A 24,496-nucleotide genomic window follows, 5' to 3' on the forward strand; every position below is an offset into this window, starting at 1 on the left:
TAAAAAGTTAAAAAATTATAGCTAAAATTGCTTCTAATAATTCTCCAGTTCCCGGTACCCTTAACGTACCCTTAAAAAAGTAAGGTATTTGTCTCACAGGTACGAGTTATCTGCCTAACGAATTCCAAAGGGACATAGTTATAAATTTTTTAGTATTACTATAGTAATTACTAACTTCTTTTACTATTTTTACTTTATTTATACTATAGTAAAATTAAAATTATTTACTTAAAGGGTATTTAATTTATTTAAGTAGTATTTAATTTAAAAAAATATATAAGATATATATAAAAAGAGGTATATGTATTAAGTTTAGCTAGTAATTAAAATAGTAATACTAAAAAATTTACAACCATGCAAAGGGATTGTAATCCATGTCAACCCACTCGCCCTAACCAGGCAAAGTACCAATGTGCCTACCTACCTACCCTGGACGGATCGATACCTCCTTTTAGTGCTTCTTCTTGACAGAACACAGCAATGCGATCGTGAGTGTTCTTTTAGTGAAGCGCGGTGAGCAATGATGACACGACATCAAGTGCCATTCTTCCCCTTGTTTCTACAATATATAGTGGATTAGTGTAATTGCCGGCCTGTCTGTCAGGGTATGGTAATGCATCGGCTCGATGAACTGGTACTTCCAGAAGACATGTCCGGAACTCGAGCCCCATTCATTGGCTGCGAATGAGAGAGAACTACCCGTCTGCGACGTCAAAATAGCAAGAAAAACAACCCAACACCACCCTGAGATACCTCAATAGCACGTTCCGGCCTATCCATATACCTCATTTACACATTCGATACCCCTCACCTTTGTCAGATCGTCGAGTATGTATATATAGGTACCTTTCCGTCCAATACCCGCAACACCGTGAGCTGCCTCGCTCCTCGCCCATTCATAAATAAATATCGCCCCCTTCGCCAGCAACCCATCGTTGCCACGCTTGCTCATATGCTGTTTCGACATCATTCACCCAACGCTTCGTGTTGAAGAGCCCGCAGTGCCATTTGCTATCCCACAACAACTTGCGTAGATTTGCCAAGCGGCCATCACCCTGACCATAGCCGTCCCCGGACATGGTGTAGCTGAGGCCGGTGGCGAGTTCAACAGCGCGTTGCTCGTACTCTTCTTCACTCGTGGCGATCAATTCTGCTGCAGCCTCTCGGCCTTCTGTTGATTTAGGCAGAGCGCCCTTCAAGATTGATGCGGCCATACGAGAGCACATCTTGTATGGGTATCGAGGAAGCGTGAGTAAGGGTGTGCTCGACCAGAGAACATCTGCTGCTGTTGTATGGGCATTGCACTCAGGGGTGTCGAGAAACAGGTCACACACACGAGCCCTCGAGATATGCTGACTCTTTGGCGCTACGTCTGTGAAGATCAGACGACTGGCCACTTCTTCACCAGCCCAGGCCCTAGCAGTTCGCCGCAGATTGGCTTCCCCGAGCTCCGGAAATCGAAGTAGCCATATCACTGCCTTTGGCACCTGTGCCAGAATTCTAAGCCATGTTCTAAAGGTCGTAGGCTCGATCTGGTCGAAATCAGTTAGTGAAAGTCCGGTAAAAAGCCGGATGAGCAACGGACGTACCTTGTATAACTGGTTGAAATTGCCCATGATGATAGTGTCATTACTCAAAGTAGGAAAGAGCTCCTTTCGCATCTTCCAGCGACGCCTCTGCTCTTGTTCCCAAGTGACCGATCGTTCACTCGCATCGCATGACTGAGCATGGTCGCAACAGAAGAAAGTATCCCGGCAATAGATGATATTTTCCGAGTACATCCAATCTTCCTCCTCGCCCTCCGTATCATCCTTGAAAACATCAGCGATGTTGAAGTTTCCACGCCAGGGCCGTAGGGTCTCGGGCGGAATGGCTGTGCTATCAGCCAGGATGTAATCGCACCACTCAGCACCCAGGGTACCGGCAAAGCCCATGAAGGACATCTGGACCGGGGCAGGTCGTGCAGCAAAAATTTCGTTGCGTGCCCCTCTTGTATAGCCGTTGAGGTTGACAAGGATATGGATCTCGTCCTTGATAATTTGTTCTACCAGTTTATCTGCGGGCCAACTACTGACGTCACGAAAAACAGGAGCCTCTCTTTCGATCTGCTGTCGGTGGACAGATCGGTCGCTTGCGGTTGTAGCATAGCAAATGGCGCGTGCCCGACTTGGATTGTGGAATCCAAACACTGATTGCATCCTAAATTTCAATCCATGCGCGATTAGAGACTCGGAAACACACTCAAGAGACGGGGGATCTTACAGGTGAGCCAAGGGGTGGTTGTTGAAGTCCGACGATACATATCCTATGTTAAGGTGTGGTTTAGGGGGAGGTGGTGGGGGATAGACTGTGGAAGGGAGCCATGGCAAACGTAGTGTTGAACAAGATATTCGAATACCATTGCGCTGAGAAATGACTCGAATGTCCTTTGCTGATAGGGGGCATGTGAAGGTGTGAAAGGGTAGGACAGTTGGTGCTGAAGGAACGCTGAGTCCGCTGGGTAATCGAAGACGAGTGTACTGGGTATGTGTTTGGCTGCTAGAGACGTGCTGATCCTGATACCATTTCCATTGCGTTGCACGAGCTGCACGCTCTATCAAACGTATCACGCGTGAGCCCTCCCATGGTTTGTTGCTCCATCCCCTAAGAGCTTGCTCAGGGTCGAACGACGTGACTAGGCCTAGGTCCTTAATCTGCCGCGTAAACGAGGCGATTTTCTTCTCATCGAGAACCCCCTGACCCCAATGTGATGCGTCACTCAACTGGCGATTGATAATCCGTACGACACGCTTGACAAGGCCGCTATCAAGACCGAAAGAACGGGCATCAATGAGCAGACCTTTGTCATCAACGTGCCATCGATCATATTTGCCGGATTTCAAAATAACACCGCCGCGACCTCTCCAGTCACAAACAGAGTTGAGAGCTGTAGATAGACCACACACGGCTTCCGCGAATTCGGGGTTGGAGCTCACAGCGCGTTTGTAATACGTTATTGCATCGTTGATGCGTCCCCTGTCCTTAACAGCATTGGCAAGGTTTGTCAAGGCGATATCAAAAGTCCCATCGCACGCCACAGCCTGTTCATACATTTGTATCGCAAGATCCAATTGTCCAATGTCTTTGAGCAGACTTCCCAAGTTGGTGTGTAAATGGACATGCTTGGGATCCAGGCGTAGGCCATAGTGATAGTACGCCAAAGCCAAAGCCAGACCGCTGCCTGGTACTATGCCTGGAATGCTCGAATGGGCAGGCACATCAACATTCGGAGTGGGGGGATTTGATGCTATCTGTTGAACACCGGCGAGGAGGATGCCGACATTGTTAGCCGTGGAAGGGCTTTCCTGAAGTGAAAGTGATAGATAGTAAAGGGCCAGGATATCTTCAACCCCAGAAGGGCGTCGTAGAATGTTCGGGGTTCCTTGCCCACTTGACAAACAATCTTGGAATATCTTCGCCAACGATAACAGGGAATTGCTCGTGGTCTGTACAGCAGCTCGCTTGGTTGAGCCTTCAGCTACATGCTGCAAACCCGGCAGAGAGCCAGTGCCGCCGAAGACGAGCTGTGCAGTATGACGAGCCCTTTCAGGAGGGAGTAATAAGGGCCGAGTACCGTGCCTAGCGTTCCTATGCCAGACTGGAGTTTCTGTTGGAGATAAGGCAGTCTGGATTCGACGAACAAGATCCTGTATACTAGTCATTTGGCGGCCTACGCTGATCAATACGGCCTCTTCAAAAGCCTCTGATGCTCTGTTCACATCTTTAAGACTGTATAGCATGGTTCCCTTTGCATGTATGAGAGCCAGGACACGCCCATTCTCTTTCCCATGAATAGCATAGCCACTGGATGCAAAGCCAGGAGGTTTCACTAGTTGGTCGTGAGATCCGGCTTGCTGATTCTGCGCCTATCCCATGTCAGTATTCCCACAATACAGGCGCTATGCGCCCTGCCAAGGCATATAGAAAATAGCATGCTGGCTGCTGCCAATCATTTCTAACGGGTCACATACCGGCAATACCCTTAGAGCGCGTTGAACGTGGTCGATGATCTCGACGGCCTCTTTGCTGCGCTTTTTGTAAAGAAGTCCAACAAGATGTTCAACAGCTTCTAAGTAACTGGGCTGCACTTCCACAGCTCTGATCCAGTGTTTCTCGGCCTCGTCTTGGCGGCCGAGACAGTAAAGAGTGGCGGCTTTATTCGTAATTGCCTCGACATGACTGCGAAAGAGTCAGAACAATGAACAGCCACTTGACAGTTCACGTGGGAGAAGAGGTTTACCTCGAGTCAAGGGCGGTAATTCTCGAGAACCATTCCAACGCCTCTTGATATTGATCTAGACCATAGTGTAAACACCCGCCTAGCATTATCCCATCGATCCAGCTCCAGGTACTCTGTTCGCAAAGACTGCTGAGCATATCTAAAATAGACTTTGCTGCTGCAAAAAGTGTTGAATTACCCGTGGAAGAATAACTGTTATACGGTCCCTGGAAGTAGGGTAACACATGTCCCCTTGACTGGAAGTCTTGGTACGAATCATTCTCAGAGGAGATGTTGAATGATGTAGGATCTTGTCCAAGTGCGGCCTCAGATATTCTCAAGGAAGGTTTCGGAGGTTTAGGGTAAACAAGAAGCCTCGGGGAGGTGCTGTGTGCTCCTTTGGAAGCCTGCGGTTTCCGGATAGTTTGTGCGTATGCCAGCAGATCGACGTAGACCCTATGCGCCTGTAACAATACTTTCTCTCTGAAACCTTGCTGGCTGCTCATATGAGGTGGCCGAAGATATGATTGCGTGTGCATGCCCGAATTGAATCCAGGATGATGCTGAGTTTCCGAGTCAAAACCTGAAGCAAAGGAAGAACGACGACGTGCGAAATCAGAACCGCAATGCTGCTGGAAAGAGCGCAAGTCCTGCGGCTGAACGTGCCTTGCTGACGCCAGGCCAGGTCGGCCATGATAGTTCCATGGCGTATGCATGCCTGGCTGACCAAAAGGCAGCGATTCGTTCATGACTATAGGGGGTGGGCAAAATGCCCTGACATTGTACTCGTGAGCTCGTATTATTGGTTGGTAAAGATTAGGGAATACCCCCGGCGCTTCGGGCTGGCCTGGAGGAATGTATTGGCCTTCGGCTTGATGAAGGCCATAATGATTAGTGGGAAGTGCACTACGAGGCAATGCCGCATCGCTCCCATAAGCCCAAGTGGAAGACCCGGGACGGGCTTGTAGGTCATCGCTGAGACCAGTATTGCCGACCGAAGATGGACGGCGGTAGTCGATGCTCCCATTGTAATGAGATTGGCGTATTGGAGGGCCTGCCAGGGGAAATGCCGTAGCCGTCGCTGATCGAGGTAGAACTAAATGTTTCGAAGGCGGGGGACCATGGGAAAACAACGACGGCGAGCCGTCATATCCGGCATCGACAGTACCGTTTGGTGTCTTTCGTCGTAAATGATGCTCTTGGCGTGGTGGATAAAGAGCTGAGCCGTACGGGATAGTGTGCCGGTGAGGTCGAGAGGTGCGAATCGCGAATGACTGCTGATACGGCGCTGGGACATTGCGAGGGTGATGGTCGTTGAAAGTGGCGTCGTCGCTATTTGGGAACGTTGAGAGGGTATCGAGATTCGACTGCGGCGGCGTCACCGCGTGAGGGGACATTTGAAGGAGAGGTAACATGACAACGGGGTATATTGGCGAGGAAACAAAAGTGACTGAAAACGCAGGACAAAAGACACTGATGGAAGTCTGTAGGTCATGGCCTGTTGGTTAAAGGGCATGGCTGGCGGTTGCGCTTGGTATTGAAGTGTCGAGTTGATTGCTGACAAGCATCTGGGCAAGTGAGAAAGGCGAGTGTAGCGCCAGCGACACGCCAGAGAACCACAAACTTCGAGCTGTTACGAGAGAGCCTTGTGCTGTCTTGAAACCGGAAGAATGGCCTTTGTGTTGGTGAGTAAGAGAAAGAGGAAGAGAGAGGGTCAGGCGTTTCCAGGTGACTCTGTAAAGCAATGTCTATCGATCTATCGCAGAGGGACCGAATATCAAGTCGCACGGGAAATCACTATCGCGTTCATCGTCTCACAAAAGAGTTTATGTTTGCAGTGACAGGGAATCAGAGTCTGATGAAAGCCCCAGATCCCTAGATATCGGTCAAGTAAATGCTGAATGAGGCCTTCAGGTCAATACAAGCAGAACAAGCACTTGACAAAAGAGAGCTGTATCGGTAGGTACCTTAGGTAGTGGTAGTGGAGGTACAAGGCCAGGTTCAATGGAGCAAGGCCCGTGGTTAAGTTAGTGGAGAACCTGTGACGGCGGGAGGGGGGCAGGGCGTCCCACATTGGGGCGGGAGAGACGGAGTCACAAAGGCACCTCACCTCAAACTTGGGCACCACTTTGCCTACTAAGCCTACCTATGATATGGATGATGGGGAGGGAAGAAAACTTAGGACATACTTCTCAAGTGATAAAAAAATCAATCTTAAGGAGTCCTAAATTTACACTAGAATTCCCTGAATATTTTTATCACTCTCAACAGAGGATCCAAGTTTTCTTACTCCTCGAAGCCCCTCTCAACCCGGCATGTGCCATAATAAGCGCGGACAGACCATTTCCCTCCATCCATCCATCCACACTCATGCTTACAATGCCCACTTCCCCAACCAACGACAACTCGAACCCCAGATAGAGATTGCGTCAATTTAGCACTTGACACAGATAAACAACTCGGCGCAGAGCGGGAAGAAAGTATGGACCAAGTCAAGTATTTGCAAATTGAAACATTGAGTGCATACCAAACCAGTATTGCTCCCGTCCTTGTTGAGCTGCATGCAATGTATTTGAAGTATGCAACGTACATACAGGGGCCTTGCGCGATGAGTTTGCTGTAGCATGTCCTGATAGTCATTGGATCCATCCATCATCCATGCCAGCATGAGGCGTTGGAAATGGGGCCTCTGATCTCACCCATGCCCGTGGATGCGAGTGATTGAATACCCTCAGATACGATGAGACAGGTATTTAAGATATCGCCTATCGTACCACATCGCTGGTATACTTGCCGCATGTGGATAGTCTCGGCATTTTATCCATCCAACTCAACTGGATCCTTCTCGCGGCCTGAAGATTCCACATGGCTTGGTATCGTCTCGTAAACAAGTAGATCAGACTGAAAGTATGTTGCTTCAAATGATGTTTGAGTCAAAACTTGGTGAACATCATGGCGAACTGGCACTTTCGATGGCGGAAACAATGTAATGCATGATATGCCATGTATTCGTTTACAATTACTACAAAAACGACTCGATGGTATATTTCTCAATGCCTTGTTCTACCTATTCGAGGAGGCACCGCGAGCAAGGGCTTGTGCAGCACAATAGAGTGACAGGGAGGTGTTCTCGAAAGAAGTGGAAGGAACTTTGATCGGAAATTTTTGTATCATGTTGCCATGATGATGGACCGCTACATCCACAAGAGCTTTATTGCTAGTATGTCGCGGTGAGTATTGGGCTTAGGTTCCTCTTCCTTGAACAAAAATAGAAATAAACCACAGGGCATGATGGTAGATTTCAGAGTGAGTCAAGGGTTCACAATTTCGAAGCACATCGCAAGGGCTGGACGGAAATAATTTGCCATGCTACCATCGATCAATGAGTCTATTTTTTGTTTCTCATACTGGTAAGATTTTTTGAACAGAGCGTGAGATACATTTACTCCTCAGGGACTATTCACAAATTAGCGCAAGGAAATTTCAAATAGGATGTACCGAGACTCACTGTCGATGTCTCCGCTGTCAATGGCCTCGATGATAGCCTGGGGAGGCTTGCCATCGACCTGGCAGCCAACACTGTAGGCTGTTCCGAGAATCTCCTTGACAGTACCAGAGAGCTCCTTGGCGAAAGACTTGTATCGCATGGTTCGGGCGATCTCGATGATTTCGTCAAGGCTGACAGACTTGTTGTGCTTGATGTTCTTCTCCTTCTTGCGATCACGAGGAGGCTCCTTGAGAGCCTTGATGATCAACGAGGAAGCAGTGGGCACAACCGACACGGCGGCCTGACGGTTCTGGATGGTGAGCTTGACAGTCACGCGCAAGCCTTTCTGAACACAAGGGTTAGTATACTTCAATGTGCAATAGGATTGAACACCATACCCAGTCGCCAGTGGCCTTGGCAATGTCTTCTCCGACCTTCTTGGGTGAGAGACCCAAAGGACCGATCTTTGGAGCAAGGGCAGAGGAAGCACCGACCTCACCACCAGTGGCACGGAGGTGGCTGCAAAATGTCAGTTTCAAGGTGTCCAAATTCTGCGAATGGAATCAACCTACATCACCTTGACCTCATTAGGATCGAACTTGGGAGCTGTTCATTGTGTAAGCAAGATGACCGTGCCTGATATTCGGGAGTGAAACGCACGCATTTTGTGTCGTGAAAGTCGGCAGAGGCTCGAGGTTTGCGTGCCGGAAGTAATGAACAGGCAGGTTGATCGAAAAGAAAACTTGAAGTTGTCACGAAATGTCAAAACTAAAAAATGCAGTATGTGGGCCATAACCTGCCCTAATCTGCTGAGTCAGCACGTATCACGTGCTATCATCCGCTCCCTCAAAGTACCTTACCTTTACCTAGGTACTTATGTAAAGCATCACAACGCAGCGAGGTACAAGATTATAGATCGACAAAGGGCTAGTCTCGGGTTTTAATTATTATAATACCTCTTAACTAGCACCATGGGGTTGTGAGAACTGTGTCGTCGCTATCTACGCCCCATCGTAAGACTTGATTTCCCATTGACTTCTTGAAATGGCAGCATGTCTGCCGTAAAGTCGCTTATTTGCCACCTCAATTGGTACCGCTCACAGCAAGCCTAGAAATTTTGTTAGCTCAACTCGATATGGGCAGCCTGCGTGGTTCAAACTTACTTCATCAAGTGGTCCATGAAGGTCTGCAGAGATACGTCGTCTGTGAAAATTGTCTGAGCCGTTGTGGCTCCTACACCACCATATGGACCAGTGGTGTGTGTAGTAGACGGGTTGAGCTTGGACAGGAGGAACCGAGCCTGAGAACCACCAGCATCGCAAACGATAAATCGAGGAAGAGGAAAGCGGTCAGTGATGAGATCCTAAACAGTTTAGTGACAGATTGAGAGTGGTTAAGGGTGAACTTACGCGAGCATCCTCCTTGGGTTGTTCCAACAAACTAGCAAAGTTCTCATAACCTTCTTGATCTTGGTAACCAGCCTTTCTCCACTCTGCAATTGTTTCACCGTGGAATATGAGAATATGGAAGAAAGTATCGAGAAGCAGAATGTGAGTTGGTTGGATAGAGGCTGAGTCCAAAAGAACTGGCTGGCCGCCATCCTGGTCGAAGGTGTAAGAGTCCAGGGTTGGCTGAATCATCACAAGTGAGTTGCTAACATCTTCATGGTTGAGCACGTGGCGATAGAAGGCTGTTTCATCGGGAGAGTTGTTGAAAACCTGTAGGAACTGGCTTCGTCTGAGATGGAACATGAATTGAGGGTATAGCGTGAAGTTCTTCTCCAGTCGGAAGGACGAAGGGTCATCTTTCCTGTAGTCCGCGAATCTGGAGCAGAGACGAATCAACATCCTATCAACCCATCGTAGGACATCAGGGCCATCGTCGACCTCGGCCTTGAACACAGCAATTCGTGACATCAGGACAGCGGCGGCCTCTTGGTCGAAGGACTGCGCGATTGCTGGGTCCCCAGCAGGGCTACTTAGGTTGCGGGCGACAGTCGTGACGCGGAGGTGGAACTGGCCCGACGAGTGCTGATAGTACGTCAGGAACTGCATCATGCCCTTCTGCGGTGCTTGTTGATGTGTGGCAGGACCTTGGCCGGCAATCTCAAAGTAGATACCGTAGCTCGATTTGGGGTCGATACCGCACATCTTCCAAGAACATGTGTTGCCAATTCCACATTCAGTCTCGCCCACAGATATCGACTTCTTGTTGAGAGAGACTGCGTGTCCAATGAGACCTGTGACCTTCAGTTCTTTTGTGGTCAGAACCTCCAACACTGCGTTGAAACCCATGAGTAGATTATCATCGCCATCCTTCTCAAAGATTCGCACGAAGGATTGTTTGAACATGGAAGAAGTGAAGCTATCAGTCAAAATCATATGACCACCGGTTGAATTGCATAGGCCCTTCATTTCGAGGAGACCGACCTGATCTAGACAACCAGCAAAAATGTCAATGATGTGGCCATTGTGTGCCGTTCGTTTGGCCAAGTTTTCGTAAAACTATAATGGGAAGATTAGAATAAGCTTAGAGTGGAAGTACAGAATGACACACCTTCAGAGCCTTCTTGTAATACTTGACGTTGTCTCGATCAATATCATGGTGGGATCGAATTGGCTCTCTCAACTCGGGTCCCACGACCATGCCAGGGCCTTCAGTAGCAGGGCCTCCCGCAAATAGCATGATGCGCCCACCTGCATTCTGGAAAGAGGACTCCAAGAGACCGACGGCAACGCTGAGGGCAACTCCAGTGCATCGAAGATTGCGTCTATCGTTCGCAACTGGCCAGGGATCCTTTTGAAGGGATTCGAGAGCCTTGGTCAGCTGGAACTCGGCCTGCTGGACAGGGAGGAGGAAGCGAGATGCCGGACCGGCAGGGAATGGGCGGCCAGGCTGAGGTTGCATGCCGGGTCGCACACCAGAGGATGACAGACCAAGCATCTCCTGGACTTGTTTCGCAGCATATTCCTTGCTACCTCGGAAAACATAGGACTTGGCGCATTCCTCGTAGCCGATCTCGTGGACATGCGCCTGTACAGGTATTAGTGGCATAACATCTTAATGGTGAAAAATGAATGGCATACCATTGTGCCATAAGTGATGAGACCAACAAGAGCGTTCTCGGGAAGCAGACTCAAACTCATCACAAGCGATTCTTTCAAAGAGGCGAGGCTGTCAGCCTCCTGGCACATATCGACGACATAGAGAAAGATCGGGGGCGCAGGCGCAGGTCGTGAGAGGCGATATTCTATCGTCGTATTCGCAGGGTGAAGTTCAGGGGGGATAGCGTTTGCAGTAATGTCCTTGTAGTGAGGTGGAAGCTGATTTCTCGAAAGGCAGAAAGGGCAGATCCAAACTCTGGCACGAACATCGACTTGACTTTAGTACCAAGTCAGCATATGAAGCTAGACCAACCGTTTCAAAGGGCATCATAATACCAGAACGGGTTCAATACAGAGCGACATGGCTGTTTGCATGTAACGGGCTCGAAATGGAGTAAAGGAGTATCGGGCTTCTCCTTTAACGGGGTATAGAGAGCGCCGATGGGCACGACGAGTCTAGAGGCTTCCTGTATAACGTGAGCTCAAGATGGAGCGCCTTGAAGCTGTACACATACCATACGGGAGCTGGGAAACACATTCCAGCTCAGACGGACACCATCGCGGTCCTCGACCTCGCTCCATTGCTCCTTGAGCGTCTCGTAATCCATGGTTGGGGCTGACTAGATAGCAGGCGCTGGGCGGAGCGTTGAAGAAGTTATTATAGGAATTGAAGGTATAAAGTGAATATGGTAGTTGGCTTGCCCTGCAGAAGAAATGCAGGTGCTGGATGCTGATATAGCAACCAAAGCTAGGGATGGAGCTATGTGTTCACAACGAGACTCAGGCTCTGGCCAGGTTGATTGACGACCTTGCTTAGTGGGGCAAGGCTGAGAGGTGGCGCTCGACGCCCCACTCGATATGTACGGTTTGTACGGAGTACAGAACGGGCCCACAGCCTGCACAACCGACCTAATAGGCCTAGCTTAGTAGTACCTAGGTATAGGTTACCTACTACCTTAGTACCTACGCAAAGTCACTGTAATCTGTACGGACCGTATCAAAGTGCGCCGTACGTATCGATTGGATCAGGGCCTTATTAGGAGTAACTTCCAAAGTAATACGGGGCAACTTTTGTTTAATTATTCTCAAATATTGTAGAGGAATATTGTTGTTTTCATATTTACCGTCCAAAGTTGATCAAAACATTGCATACATCTTCACTTACCTGAAGGGCATTATACTTACAGCCTACTCACTAATATCTCTCTCTTATCTTTAATCTTCTTGTCTTCCGACGTACTACACATGGAAAAGTCCGCAGCAGTCGCCGAGCCTGAGCCATCGTCGCCTGTTGCAGTCTTGACCGGTGAGACTCCAGAGCATCATGTAACACTACCGCCTTATTCTGGGCCTTCTATCCCATCAACCGCTGTTTCCGCTTCGGCTTCACAAGGCTCAGGAGCCCATAAAGGCCCGGCACGCTTTCCTGGACTACCGCGGGTTGATTACCGTCTTTACTCTCCTCCTCTCTTCAAACTCTCCAACGACTACAAGACTCTCTCATCGCGTGCGGAATATCTATCAGTCAAGCCTGAGGCGCTTATCACTCTCATCCGCGCACAAGGCTCGGTGCCTCCCAAGCCCCAGATTCACATTCGTGGTAGTCGGGGGCGCAAAGTCGATTTTGACATCAAACTTAACCTTATGAGCCTACTAGTCCCCGATGATGATAACCAGCGTTTAGACTATATTCGATGTGTTGGCGATGGAGAGCTAGCTTACCGTGGAGGTCTCAAACCTGATGTCCTTCCCGAGGTCGGCGATGCTGGGTTGGATGAATGGTGCCGGCGTTTCGTTCAGGATCCTGCTTCTGTCAAGCTCTTTACGCTTGAACGAGTGGTCACAAATCTCGATACAGCATGGCTTGAAGGACAGTTCCGTAGCCTCGTGGCAGCACTCAACTACCGTGGCGTAGTTGATATCAGCTTCGTGGTTACCCATAGTCGTGTCGTGGTACAGAACCCAGACAAAGTCAATCAGTTCTTCACTAGTGTGACCAGTCTGTTCTCTGGCAAGCACAAATACGAAGTGGTCAAAGTCGTCTGGCCATTTGCTACAGCGAAGAACGGGGAGCCTGACAGAAGGTGTATCGTTCAGAGTGAGGAAACTTGGTGGAGAGAGTGGAAGGATCCAATCAAGTATGCTATCTCACAGAAGCGTCACGGTTGGGTCACAGTCGAAGACAAGCTTGAGGCTCTAATGGAAGGCAAGGGGCATGAAACAGGAATTATTGATTGGGGGCCGGAGAACATGGGGTAATGTGCTATTACAAAATCTTAGTGAGGCGTTCGTCAAGGGAACGGCCGACTGCTCCCAGGGCTGCGGCATTGGCCCTGATTGATGTCGTAGTATTTTAACATATGGTATTGATAAGTGACTCATGTCTAACAACAAATGCAATCCTGGTGATATAGTGCCTTTTACTTAAGGTAGCATCAACACGGGGAAGATCTATAGCCAGCTGAATATGTCCTCAGGGAGCCAGAAAACTCAAGAGTTGAAAAGAAGATGCCAAAACAAACTTGCAAAGAGTCGCCTAAGCTCAGGCTGGATTTACCTAAATAATTTTTATCGCTTAGGGTCAAGGCTCTGAGTTTTCTTCCCTCGCCTAGCATGTCTTCAGTTGACCAGGTCGATATTCTTCATGTATAGGTAGCTCACAGTGAGTCATACCGCAGGCTTGCTCCGCCACAGGTCAGTTTGAACTTGACGATCCCAGAGTAACCGCAAATTGCCTGAAATTTGTGAGTCAGTGGCCATATGTCTTTGCATTGCCTGTCAGCATTGTGAAGCATTAAAGAAGTAAGGTAAGCCTTCTTTTTGTTGGCAACTTCATAGATACAAATACGCAAGACGACAACCCCTCCGCTGATCCTCTCTACCCCACTACACTTCAAATCCGGCTTATCTTCTTTGAGGGATAGCGCTTCTGGTTCGCATCACATCATTCAGCTCATCTATATCCGGGATCTGGAGGAGAATTCTTATAAAGTTATGGATAAGTCAGATCAAACATCACTGTATGGGTTCGACTCGCATGAGACCGCCCTATGTGTTATCCCTCCTCGTGGACTTTGGCCATCAGTGGATCGCCTGAGAAGTCTTTATGATAAGGCGTATTCTGCATGGCCTCCTCACGTTAATCTTATCTACCCATTTATCCAGCCTGAAGTGCTAGGGAATGCAGCTCAAGCACTTGAAGGGCTCGTGATACAGGATCGGCCACATCTTGCGCTCAATGTTGCTGACTGTTTCAAACATAAAAGCAGCAACACCATCTTTCTGGGGTTGAACTCAGAATCTACTACAGCCGAGCTCTCAAAGACCAGGGATATAATCTGCAATGCTCTTGGTCGTTCACATGAAGCTCAGAATGAACGCTTCGTTCCTCATATGACCATCGGTCAGAGTGAAGACGCCTCAGCTGCCCCCCATCATTTTCTCCTCGAAAAGGCCCGCCTCTTGACACCGATAGAATGGAAAGTAAAAGAAGTTGCTATTCTTATTCGCGATGGCGCACTTGCGCAAGGCGGGAGTGGACCAAGGCCTATGAGGCTTTGGGGGACTCTAGATCTTGAATCGGGGATCTTCCGTCGGATAACACCACCTCAAAGCTTCAATGATCATCTAAGCACAATGCCTACTGTTGCCTTCCAGCCATGCTATCACTCGATCCAGTCTTCAGGGGCCTGTGAAACGGCTGAGTCGACAAACACATCTCCGGGTACCAACGAAGTCATCCTTGAACAATTGGTTATTGCTTCTTATAATGTATTGGCAGAGTTTGAGTGGCCTCCTCAATCATATCGGCATCCAGCTCTGGTTGGAAATCTGCTCTCAGCTCGTGCTGCTGCCGATATTGTTATTCTCCAAGAAGTCACAGACCATTTTCTTCCTGACCTCCTTGCCAACAAGGATATACGTAGTCGCTATCCTTTCGTCACACATGGGCCCCCAGATCATTCCGGTATTGGGCCACTGCCTAGCCTCCTCAATACTGTCGTCTTGAGTAGATTTGAGTTTGAATGGCACTATCTCCCATTCCATAGGAAGCACAAAGGCTGCACCGTGGCCAGGTTTCCCGGCATCGGTACACGAGATGCTGACGATGGGAAATTCAAACCTTGGATCCTCGTGGCGTGTCATCTGAGCCAAGGACTTACTGACGGCGCCGTCGCCATCAAAAAGAAAGAAGTCCAGAAGATGCTCGATTATCTGTCTGCCGCCTTTCTGCAACATCCATGCATAATTGCTGGGGACTTCAATCTTGCGACTTCAACTTACACCATTGATGCTGCCAAGAAAAAGAATGATATTTCTGCTCAAACTGTTCATCAGTTACGAGATATCGACCGGGCTATCTCGGATTCTGGCTTCTTAGATACTTGGCTGGCAACGAGACTGGAGTCAGGCGAATCTTCAGACATAGCCAACGAGAAGAGAAACGTCTTGGACTCCTTCCAGGGAGAACAAGGGGCTACTTTCGACCCACTGACAAACACACTGGCGTCTGATCTCGTTGGAAATGGGCTGAACAACAGACCGCAGAGATATGACAAGATCCTGGTCAAGGTAAATGGCCACTATAACGCGTATGGTTTCAATATGTTTGGTCAGACAACCTTCAATTCACCGAAGCAGGGTGGTCCCACATACGCCAGTGATCACTGGGGCATAAGATGCCTTCTGGTAAAGTCGTCACCTTCTGATATGTCTCGATCTTGTGTCCCTGAGATGAAAATTGCACTTCGACAACCTCCTCCTGGCTTGGCTAACAGCGAGAGCTTGGAGGACTTCTTGGAAGGACATGGATGCTTGCCGAATGAGCAGGAGAGGACCGACCGCGTTGAAGCGATCAAGACCCTTGAAATGGTTCTTAAAGATGATACGTCCTCGATTTCAGAGAATGATTCCCGATCTGGGCCTGCATTTATTGTGGTCCCAGTTGGCTCTTATGGCCTTGGCGTCTGGACGAGTTCATCTGATATTGACTGCCTGTGCATTGGTCCATTCAGCTCAAAGACATTCTTTGCATTGGCTGTTCAAAGGTTGAAGCGGGCAACGACCTTGGGCGTTAGAATCTTGCGACGAGTCAAGGCCAATTCAGGTAACATGCTGGAGCTAGAAGTCAATGGCATCAAAGTCGATCTTCAGTATTGTGCAGCCGCATCGATAGCTGAAAGGTACTATTGACTCACGTATATTCGAAAGGGAAGCTGCTAACTCTCAAACATAGATGGCCTGAAGTTATGAAGCGCCCGGCCAACGACCCAGCGTTTGCTTTGTCTTTCCAGGCGCTTGCTAAGCTTAAGCCTGTCCGTGATCTGTTCTACCTTCGCCGCTCACTTCCAGATATGGTACAGTATCGAATGGCGCACTTGTTCATCAAATCTTGGGCTCAGGCACGAGGTATTTATTCGGCAAAGTTTGGATTCCTTGGTGGTATTCACATAAGCGTCCTCCTTGTTCCGGTCTGTAAAGCACTGGCTTACGAGAATGAAACTATAACCCCAACCGACATTGTCATCACATTCTTTCATCATTACTCCGAGTTTGACTGGAAGAACTCGATGGTCTTTGATTCGTTCTTTCACAAAGAATTGAGATATAACCGAACATTCCGAGAACCCCTCTGCCTGATCGGTTGGCATGCCCCAGCACTCAACACTGCTCCCATCGCGTCTATCCCAACAGTGGCTACCATTTCTTCCGAGTTTGGTCGTGCTAGAAAGTTACTATCAGATGATGACTGTACCTGGGGGAAGTTACTGGGTATTGAACCAGACACAGCTTTAGGATCAGTTCAAGCCCCAGCATCTACAGAGTTTTTGCAGGCATTCAAAACATACATCAAAATTGATGCGCATTACTGGGGCCCGTCGCAGGAAAAGGGTGGTCGTTTCATCGGCTGGCTTGAGTCGCGTTGTGTTATGCTACTAGTTGGTAAGGGACGTTTCTCCCCTTTGACCGGATGTATCATATTGACATTGTCTAGATATAAACAGGAAACTGAAGCATCTACTCGCGCGCATCTGGCCATCTCGTTTCTTGGATGTATCTGCTGCAGCAGAGACATCTGGCGCAGAGTATCATGGTTGTTACCTCGTTGGCCTTGCGTGGGACGATGACTCAAACAAAGAAGATGCGAAGGAAGTGGGTATGACCATGCAGGCAGTGCTACAAGAATTTGAAGCGAGGATTCGCCGAGACGAGAAGTATTATGACTCCCAGTTCTGTTGGATGAGTGCAACTGTCGCAAGGGCTCATGATCTTGGCTTATTGGAAGTCGATCAAAGTCTATGGGGAGAATATGGGGGCGAGACAGATGATGACGGATCCGATGAAGAGCTGGAGGAAGAGGAAAATTTCGACGACGCTGAGGAGGAATCAAAAGAGCATAAGAGCACAGTGCCTGGATCCCGAGCTGCGGTTGTGAGCAAGACACCAGGGCTGGGCAAGTTTCGCACAGCTGCTGATGTGCTCAACCGGCTTCGCTGGGACCCCAACTTCGATTCAGGCGACTACATCATTGGCTACGAAGACCGCTTCCTTGGAGCTCGTGAGAGGGCAGTGGAACATTGGAAGACGGAGCAGACTGATGAGGAATTTATCCCGCAGCACCGCATACTCTACTTTAAACGGAGGGAGGACAATGTCATCGTGTGGGAGCGACGGACGCGAATCGACGAGATCTTTGGCAGTGGTGTCAAGATTGATAGGTGAAATCTGTCTGTCCATGACTTGTATAGTCGAATTAAGGGTCCTCAAATCACAGCAGAGATCGACACAGGAACATGGATCTGGTCTGACAGAGAAGCGGGCTAGCGCGTGTGAAGTAAATTCGGTGTGCTGCGAGACAGATGGATTTGATGCATGTGCATGTGCTAGATTAAGTAAATTACTTATTAGATTATGTATATACATGTTGTGTCGAATGGCGACTAACAACTTGCTCGTATCTACCTAGTTTCGGGCACCACTGCATGCATGGTACGACCCGAGCGAGGCCCGAGAGTGGTATCCTATCATTGTAGGGACTTCGTTAAGCATCATAGGATAGTGTGCGACAGTCGGTTACTTTCACCCAATAACCTTGGGAACAAGCCTCAGCATCGCCTTTGCGAGGCCAGGTAATTTACAATGCGGGAGCCTCCGAGGCCCAAGACATGTAGGAAATGCAGGATATTAGGCAGGCAGAGTGAAGGAAGATGCCAACCCACTCACTCACTTGTGGGCTCTCCAAAAGGGTCATTTGCCAGATGACAGCTGCCATCTGCTGGGAACCAGGATCCAAGTCCCAACTGGCGTGGCGCCAAATTCCAGGAGACTGGACTAACAGTCGCATCACATGCATGATGACGATGACCTCTATGGCTGGCAGTTGAAGGGCCGCTCTCAATCTCGCCGTGGCATGTGGTGAAGGAAGTATAAAACTGTGCATGATGATGCGCTAGGTACGTGGGGGGTGGGACTGTTTCATGTTTCAATCCATCCGTAGAAAGAAGGCAGTAAAGCCCCCCTGCACATATCTCCGGTCCCTCCCACATACGAAGACCACCTCGACTCGAATTGAAATAGTATCAGCCTCACTTTCGGGTCCACGGATAAGACCATCGTGGCATTGCTGGCTCAGATCCTTGAGGATGAACAGAGTATAAAGCTTCTGGAACCGTTGATCGGTTCTCCTCCAGACCTTTGATGCAAAAAGCACTTCATTCAACTTGAATAACACCGTCCTCCCCACACGAGCCAAGTGATTTACACAAAACTCTCAGATACTTTCTCAGCATCTTCACAATGGCCGTTGTCGAATCTCAGGTGCCTGTCGACAGTTGCTGTACTGCATGTTGCAAAGCGAACGATCTCGGAACTCACGACTACTGCGGCACATGTCCCAGGTGTCCCTCCTGAGGACTCTGCGACTCGTCAGCCGCCTCTATAGCCTCAGCAAACGGGCCAGAGGACGAAACAATAAATCTTTTTGGCTGTGTTGCTGTTCTCAAATCACTTTTGCTCGACCCCTGATTTGCATGGCTACCCAGGATCTCCAAGGATCGCTAAGAGTTGAAGTTGGATTGAGCATGGCAATAAATAAGGGGGGAGATGGCACGGCCAGTGAATAAATCCTTCAGGTTTCATGCACTGTGCCCCGGGCAAGATCGGGGAAATCGGTTGCTTGAGTGAATCAGGATGGTGACAAGATATTGATGAAACTCATCCGGGATAAACACCCTCGGAGCAAGAGCGGAACTGCTGCTACAGGCCGGCTAGCAGCATACGTCGTTCCATTACTCATCAGCATGTCCTCGTCCATAGTGCCTAAAGGTCCATGCTCACAATCACCGCTTTGCCCTATGCTCAGGAAGCCAAACTGGAAAATACAGCGGCAATGGAAGTCTTGTCATATTTGACGTACTTGCCCTTGCCCTTGTCGATTTCGTGATACCGGTCCCAGAACCGCTCATAGAGAGGCTGTAATTTCTGGCGAATGTCCTCCCCAAACATTCGCCGGACTTCCCGCTCCATGCTGTATGATTTGTGTCGAGAAACCATGTCATCAAATGCACTATTGAATTGCGTGAACTTCTCCTTGATCCGGTCTTTGTCTTTGCTTCCTAGCCCTTTGACGATCGAAGTAGAGTCGACAGGTCCAGAAGTTGGACGATGCGCACGATTAGTATGCACAGTGTCGAAGAGGTGGACGGAAAGGTCTTTGCAAACATCCGTATAAGCTGCTGTTGCCTTTTTGCGCCATTGCTCGAGAATATCAAGTTTGTTCTCAAGCAGCCCGCTAAGTTCTGAGCTCTGAACCATTCTTCCAATGATAACAACGCTATTGGCCAGAAATACCCCAGCAACAGCCCTGCTCTTCATGAGCACGCGCGACTTCTGGTCCAAACCAGAGAGGAGCATTTCGATGGTATCAGTGCAATAATGCGAAAAGATCTCTTTACCGTCCGCTCCTATATCGAAGGATGCCAGACTGGGGATTGCATCGGTCGAGCGTCCACTAGCTGCCGCGTTGGAGTTCCATCCACCATCCCCTAATGATATCATTATGCTCGAGATAGGGCGTAGAAAGTGTACCATCGTCTGAAGGCGCTGCATTGTCTCTGAGACGAGGGATATAGGAGCGCCATCTGACGGTAACATCTGTAGCATGCTGATCTTGCGCCTGGTCTCATCAAGGAGCTCCGCAAGGGACGATTTGGCAGTCTCTCGAACAGGCTTCAGGGCTGCAGCGAGTGCCCCTTTCAATTCTCCGGTGCGTGTTTCGAGCTTGCCCGAGAGAGCCGAGATGATCTCGGTGATTTCATATGCCAGATAACAGTCAGTGTTGAGGTGATTTTTGATATGAGCATTGAGTTCACGCAACGTTCGGGCAAGCTCAGCCATCGCTGCCTGGCAAGTTGACTGGAAGACCACACCCCAATCCTCACGCGAGAAGACACTGCACACATTATCGTATTCAGAGACAAAAAGGCCCTCCAAAGCTTGCGAGTAGGTCCCTATACCGTTGGTCCCTGCACGGTAGACGGCATCTGGGCTCTTCTTCTTGGCGGTGTTGACACTTGCGGCAGCAAGGTTGGTCAAGGATGTTGAGAGGTATGGGCCGCGTACCTCTGCATATATATGGGCGAGCTCAGAGGATCCGCTATGGTGACTCTCAATCACATATGAATACACCAGACCGAGCCGGGCTATTTTGTCCTGAGGTAGTGTTGGGAAAGGCTTGTCTTTTGTGATAAAGTGCAACGGCTCGACGGATCGAGGAGTCTCAGCGCGCAGCAGTGTTTCGAAGTGGGATTCCAGCTGACTATTACCAGACTTGATGAGTCGTGTTAGATCGGCCATCGTTTGTTGGTTGGCGCGCAGGTTGGAGGCTTTCATCTCGTTCAAGGCCTTGCCTAGACGTTTGATGGAAGCCAGGTAATTGGAGAGGCCGGCCTTCTCCGGGCCGAGTCGAATGATCTGCTCTTCATCGTTTTTGCTATCTGCAGGTTGGCGCAATCGGTCGATAGCGGCCAGGACTGAATCAACGTCTACCCAATTGTTAGTTGTCAGCGTTGACTGGACATGGTGTCTGTTTGTTACTGTTTCCCAATATCTGCAGTCGCCTGGTCTCTCCATTCAGAGGTCCTGCAACATCTTGGACACTCTTCCCTGTCGACTCGAGTCGGTTGAGGCACGATTGAATCTTCTTGGTCAATTGCGTCGTCTTTTCGAGCCGCGAATTGAGAACGTCAACCTCAGCCCGTGCTTCTTCATCTAGAGCGGTATGCGCGTTGCCAGAAAGTCCGACCGACATTGTGTACGAACACCGGTGAATAGCATCCGTTCAGGTAGTGGGGTGGCTTATGTGTGGTGGTATAGGAAAGATGTCGTATGGGAGAGATCATCAAGGTTGAGAGTTATGAGTGCTCCGCGTGGAGGCTTAGGCGTATGTACCTCCCTATTGAGGCCAGGGCCTAGGTAAGTACCTACCTAGTAGTTAGGTCATTACGGAATCTGGATTACGGAGCAACTACATTAGCTCCCTGGCGAAATAGGGTCCAGTGTAGCCACACATTAGCCACCTCTGGAGGCCAGGTTTAGCTACCGGGCACTTTACGCGAAAGAGACGCGTTCTTTGGAAGGGAGCGCGAGCAGGGCCAGCAATTTCTAGCAGCCCCCTAGCAACGCCCCGCCTGGTTTACTTTCACCCCTCCTCTGATTACCGTTCAGTACCTTAACTAGGTTCCATATCGGTATCACTTTTGAACAAGTCGCTCATTGAAACGACAATACTGGGAAACGCTGATATGGATTCTTTTATGCTCCAAGATGAAGGCGTGCGCGATCGCATACGTCAAGCGGAGGAATTCCTTGATCCCAGTATGTCCACCGCCCGTTCTACAAAAAGATCGATCGTTGTGCATGGCTAACTCTTTTCTGCAGATGATCCTCAAGTCCGAAGTTATCGATCCGATATCATTCTTATGCTACAGAAAAACCAGCGTCGATTGACCGTTAATCTCGATCATGTGCGCAACCACAGCCCGGACCTCGCACAGGGCCTCTTACAGCAACCCTTCGATTTCACTCTGGCTTTTGATCAAGCCCTGAAGAACATCGTCCAAACCATTCCACAGGCACGACCTGACCAGACCGCCAAAGACACAATTTATTACTGTGCTTGGGCTGGCAGCTTTGGCTTGAACGCTTGCAATCCCCGTACATTGTCGTCTCACCTCCTCAACTACATGGTCTCTATCGAGGGTATTGTGACTCGATGTTCTCTCATCCGCCCCAAAGTCGTGAAGAGTGTTCACTACAATGAGAAAAAAGACATGTTCCATTTTCGCGAGTATCAGGATCAGACCATGACCAACGGTGTTACCACTTCAAGCGTCTACCCCCGCGAGGACGACGACGGTAACCCGCTTATTACAGAGTATGGCTTTTGCACATACCGAGACCACCAGACCATCTCTATCCAGGAAATGCCAGAGCGAGCACCAGCAGGGCAGCTCCCCCGCGGAGTAGATGCTATTCTAGACGACGACCTCGTCGACAGTGTGAAGCCCGGCGACCGAGTGCAGCTTGTCGGCATTTATCGAACGCTGGGTAACCGTAATACCAACCACAATAGTGCTCTTTTCAAAACGATGATTCTGACGAACAATGTTGTCTTATTATCTTCAAAGTCCGGAGGTGGTGTGGCGACTGCAACCATTACTGATACCGACATTCGTAACATCAACAAGGTGGCCAAGAAGAAGAATCTTTTAGAGCTTCTTTCTCAGTCGCTTGCCCCTAGTATTTATGGGCACGATTATGTCAAGAAGGCCATCTTACTCATGCTTCTGGGTGGTATGGAGAAGAACCTCGAAAATGGAACACATCTGCGTGGAGATATCAACATTCTGATGGTCGGTGATCCGTCCACTGCCAAATCTCAGCTGCTACGTTTCGTCCTCAATACTGCACCGCTCGCGATTGCGACAACTGGTCGTGGCTCCTCGGGCGTTGGTCTCACTGCAGCAGTAACTTCTGATAAGGAGACGGGTGAGCGCCGACTGGAGGCCGGTGCCATGGTCATGGCTGACCGTGGTGTCGTTTGTATCGATGAATTCGACAAGATGTCAGACGTTGACAGAGTTGCGATCCACGAAGTTATGGAACAGCAGACTGTTACCATCGCAAAAGCGGGTATTCACACATCGCTGAATGCTCGTTGTAGTGTTGTTGCTGCTGCTAACCCTATTTTTGGCCAATATGACCCTCACAAGGATCCTCACAAGAACATCGCACTGCCTGACTCTCTGCTCTCACGTTTTGACTTGCTGTTTGTCGTCACAGATGACATCGAGGATACGCGAGATCGACATGTGTCAGAACACGTCCTTCGTATGCACAGATATCGCCAGCCAGGAACTGAAGAAGGCGCTCCGGTGCGTGAGCAAGGTGGGCAGTCCCTAGGGGTCTCGGCCTCAAATCAAAATGAGTCCCAGGGACCAACCGAAGTCTACCAAAAGTATGATGCAATGCTACATTCTGGTGTCACGATCACATCTGGTCGTGGTTCAAACAAGAAGCCCGAAATCCTTAGCATCCCATTCATGAAGAAGTACATCCAATATGCCAAGACGAGAATCAGGCCCATTCTGACACAAGAGGCTTCTGATCGCATCGCTGATATCTATGTCGGTCTACGGAACGACGAGATGGAGGGCAACCAACGAAGGACCAGTCCTTTGACCGTCCGTACTCTGGAGACCATCATTCGTCTTGCCACAGCACATGCCAAATCCCGCTTGTCAAACAGGGTGGAGGAGCGCGATGCGGCTGCTGCAGAGGGTATCTTACGCTTCGCTCTTTTCAAGGAAGTTGTTGAAGAATCGCGGAAGAAGCGGAGAAAGACCCAAACGGTTGATTTTGCATCGTCCAGCGACGAAAGTTCCAGTGATGATGAAGATGAAGATGGCGACATTGCCAATGCCACGCAATCAAACAGGTCGACTTCGAGGGCTACACGCAACAGCAGTCGCCTCCAAGCGAGAGAAACCAGTGACACTGCCAGGTCCAGCAGAGAACCTGATGCTCCTGAGGATGACTCGCAAAGCACATTGCGAAGATCTAGCCGGCGAACACAAGACCAGTCACAATCGCAGGCTTCATTTGCATCCTCAATTCCAGCCTCTCAGCTACCATCCTCGAATCAGCTAGAGTCGCAGGATGGCGACGAGGACCTTGCGAGCGGTGCTGCAGCACTGGCAATTGACGACACTCCCATCAGCTCTGAGCGCCTGACAACCTTCCGAACAGCGCTTGGTCAGCTTCTCAACACAGACCTGTTTGAAGATGACGCGGCCGAGCTGGACGCAGTCGTGGAGGCAGTGAACAAAAAGATTGGGAACCGTCGCGATGCATTTGATAAAGGAGAGGCCACAAAGGCGCTCCAGAAAATGGGAGAGGCAAACCAGATTATGTGAGTCCCTTTCTTGCAACCATCCACGCGTTGACTTACTAACATTCATTTCAGGTTCACGGAAGGGGATCTTGTGTACAAGATCTAAATCGTGTAACATGTCAGCAATACGAGGCAATCGACTGGCGTTGGTGGGATTTGTTTTGGTGCATCTATTGGTAACGACATGGATGACA

At 49.4% G+C, this 24,496-nt stretch overlaps 7 protein-coding genes across 7 annotated transcripts; 3 read left to right on the forward strand and 4 right to left on the reverse strand.

Moving 5' to 3' along the window:
* Positions 1-896: 896 nt before the first annotated feature.
* On the reverse strand, positions 897-5,673 carry FSUBG_11485 (UDP-n-acetylglucosamine-peptide n-acetylglucosaminyltransferase; the record flags this gene model as incomplete). Its single annotated transcript, XM_036676172.1, has 5 exons — positions 897-1,532; positions 1,590-2,199; positions 2,263-3,905; positions 4,011-4,218; positions 4,280-5,673. 5 exons carry the CDS (start codon positions 5,671-5,673, stop codon positions 897-899), a joined length of 4,491 nt encoding a protein of 1,496 aa, XP_036533014.1.
* Positions 5,674-7,700: 2,027 nt separating this feature from the next.
* Positions 7,701-8,409, reverse strand: FSUBG_11486 (60s ribosomal l12; the record flags this gene model as incomplete). The annotated part of the gene is made up of 5 exons (XM_036676173.1): positions 7,701-7,714; positions 7,767-8,091; positions 8,144-8,264; positions 8,318-8,351; positions 8,406-8,409. The coding sequence occupies 5 exons, from the start codon at positions 8,407-8,409 to the stop codon at positions 7,701-7,703; spliced, it is 498 nt and encodes a 165-aa protein (XP_036533015.1).
* A 419-nt stretch (positions 8,410-8,828) lies between these two features.
* Positions 8,829-11,457, reverse strand: FSUBG_11487 (transporter SEC23; the record flags this gene model as incomplete). The annotated part of the gene is made up of 7 exons (XM_036676174.1): positions 8,829-8,853; positions 8,909-9,108; positions 9,155-10,249; positions 10,302-10,778; positions 10,832-11,126; positions 11,186-11,316; positions 11,365-11,457. 7 exons carry the CDS (start codon positions 11,455-11,457, stop codon positions 8,829-8,831), a joined length of 2,316 nt encoding a protein of 771 aa, XP_036533016.1.
* A 637-nt stretch (positions 11,458-12,094) lies between these two features.
* On the forward strand, positions 12,095-13,108 carry FSUBG_11488 (poly(A) polymerase; the record flags this gene model as incomplete). The annotated part of the gene is made up of 1 exon (XM_036676175.1): positions 12,095-13,108. One exon carries the CDS (start codon positions 12,095-12,097, stop codon positions 13,106-13,108), a length of 1,014 nt encoding a protein of 337 aa, XP_036533017.1.
* Positions 13,109-13,843: 735 nt separating this feature from the next.
* Positions 13,844-17,572, forward strand: FSUBG_11489 (poly(A) polymerase; the record flags this gene model as incomplete). The annotated part of the gene is made up of 3 exons (XM_036676176.1): positions 13,844-16,032; positions 16,086-16,792; positions 16,845-17,572. 3 exons carry the CDS (start codon positions 13,844-13,846, stop codon positions 17,570-17,572), a joined length of 3,624 nt encoding a protein of 1,207 aa, XP_036533018.1.
* A 1,635-nt stretch (positions 17,573-19,207) lies between these two features.
* FSUBG_11490 (exocyst complex EXO70) lies at positions 19,208-21,158 on the reverse strand (the record flags this gene model as incomplete). Its single annotated transcript, XM_036676178.1, has 2 exons — positions 19,208-20,892; positions 20,945-21,158. 2 exons carry the CDS (start codon positions 21,156-21,158, stop codon positions 19,208-19,210), a joined length of 1,899 nt encoding a protein of 632 aa, XP_036533019.1.
* Positions 21,159-21,651: 493 nt separating this feature from the next.
* Positions 21,652-24,408, forward strand: FSUBG_11491 (minichromosome maintenance 3; the record flags this gene model as incomplete). Its single annotated transcript, XM_036676179.1, has 3 exons — positions 21,652-21,724; positions 21,788-24,320; positions 24,375-24,408. The coding sequence occupies 3 exons, from the start codon at positions 21,652-21,654 to the stop codon at positions 24,406-24,408; spliced, it is 2,640 nt and encodes an 879-aa protein (XP_036533020.1).
* Between the last annotated feature and the right edge of the window lie 88 nt (positions 24,409-24,496).

This window comes from Fusarium subglutinans (genome assembly GCF_013396075.1).
Source record: "Fusarium subglutinans strain NRRL 66333 chromosome Unknown NRRL66333_c0000219, whole genome shotgun sequence".
Classification (NCBI taxonomy): domain Eukaryota; kingdom Fungi; phylum Ascomycota; class Sordariomycetes; order Hypocreales; family Nectriaceae; genus Fusarium; species Fusarium subglutinans.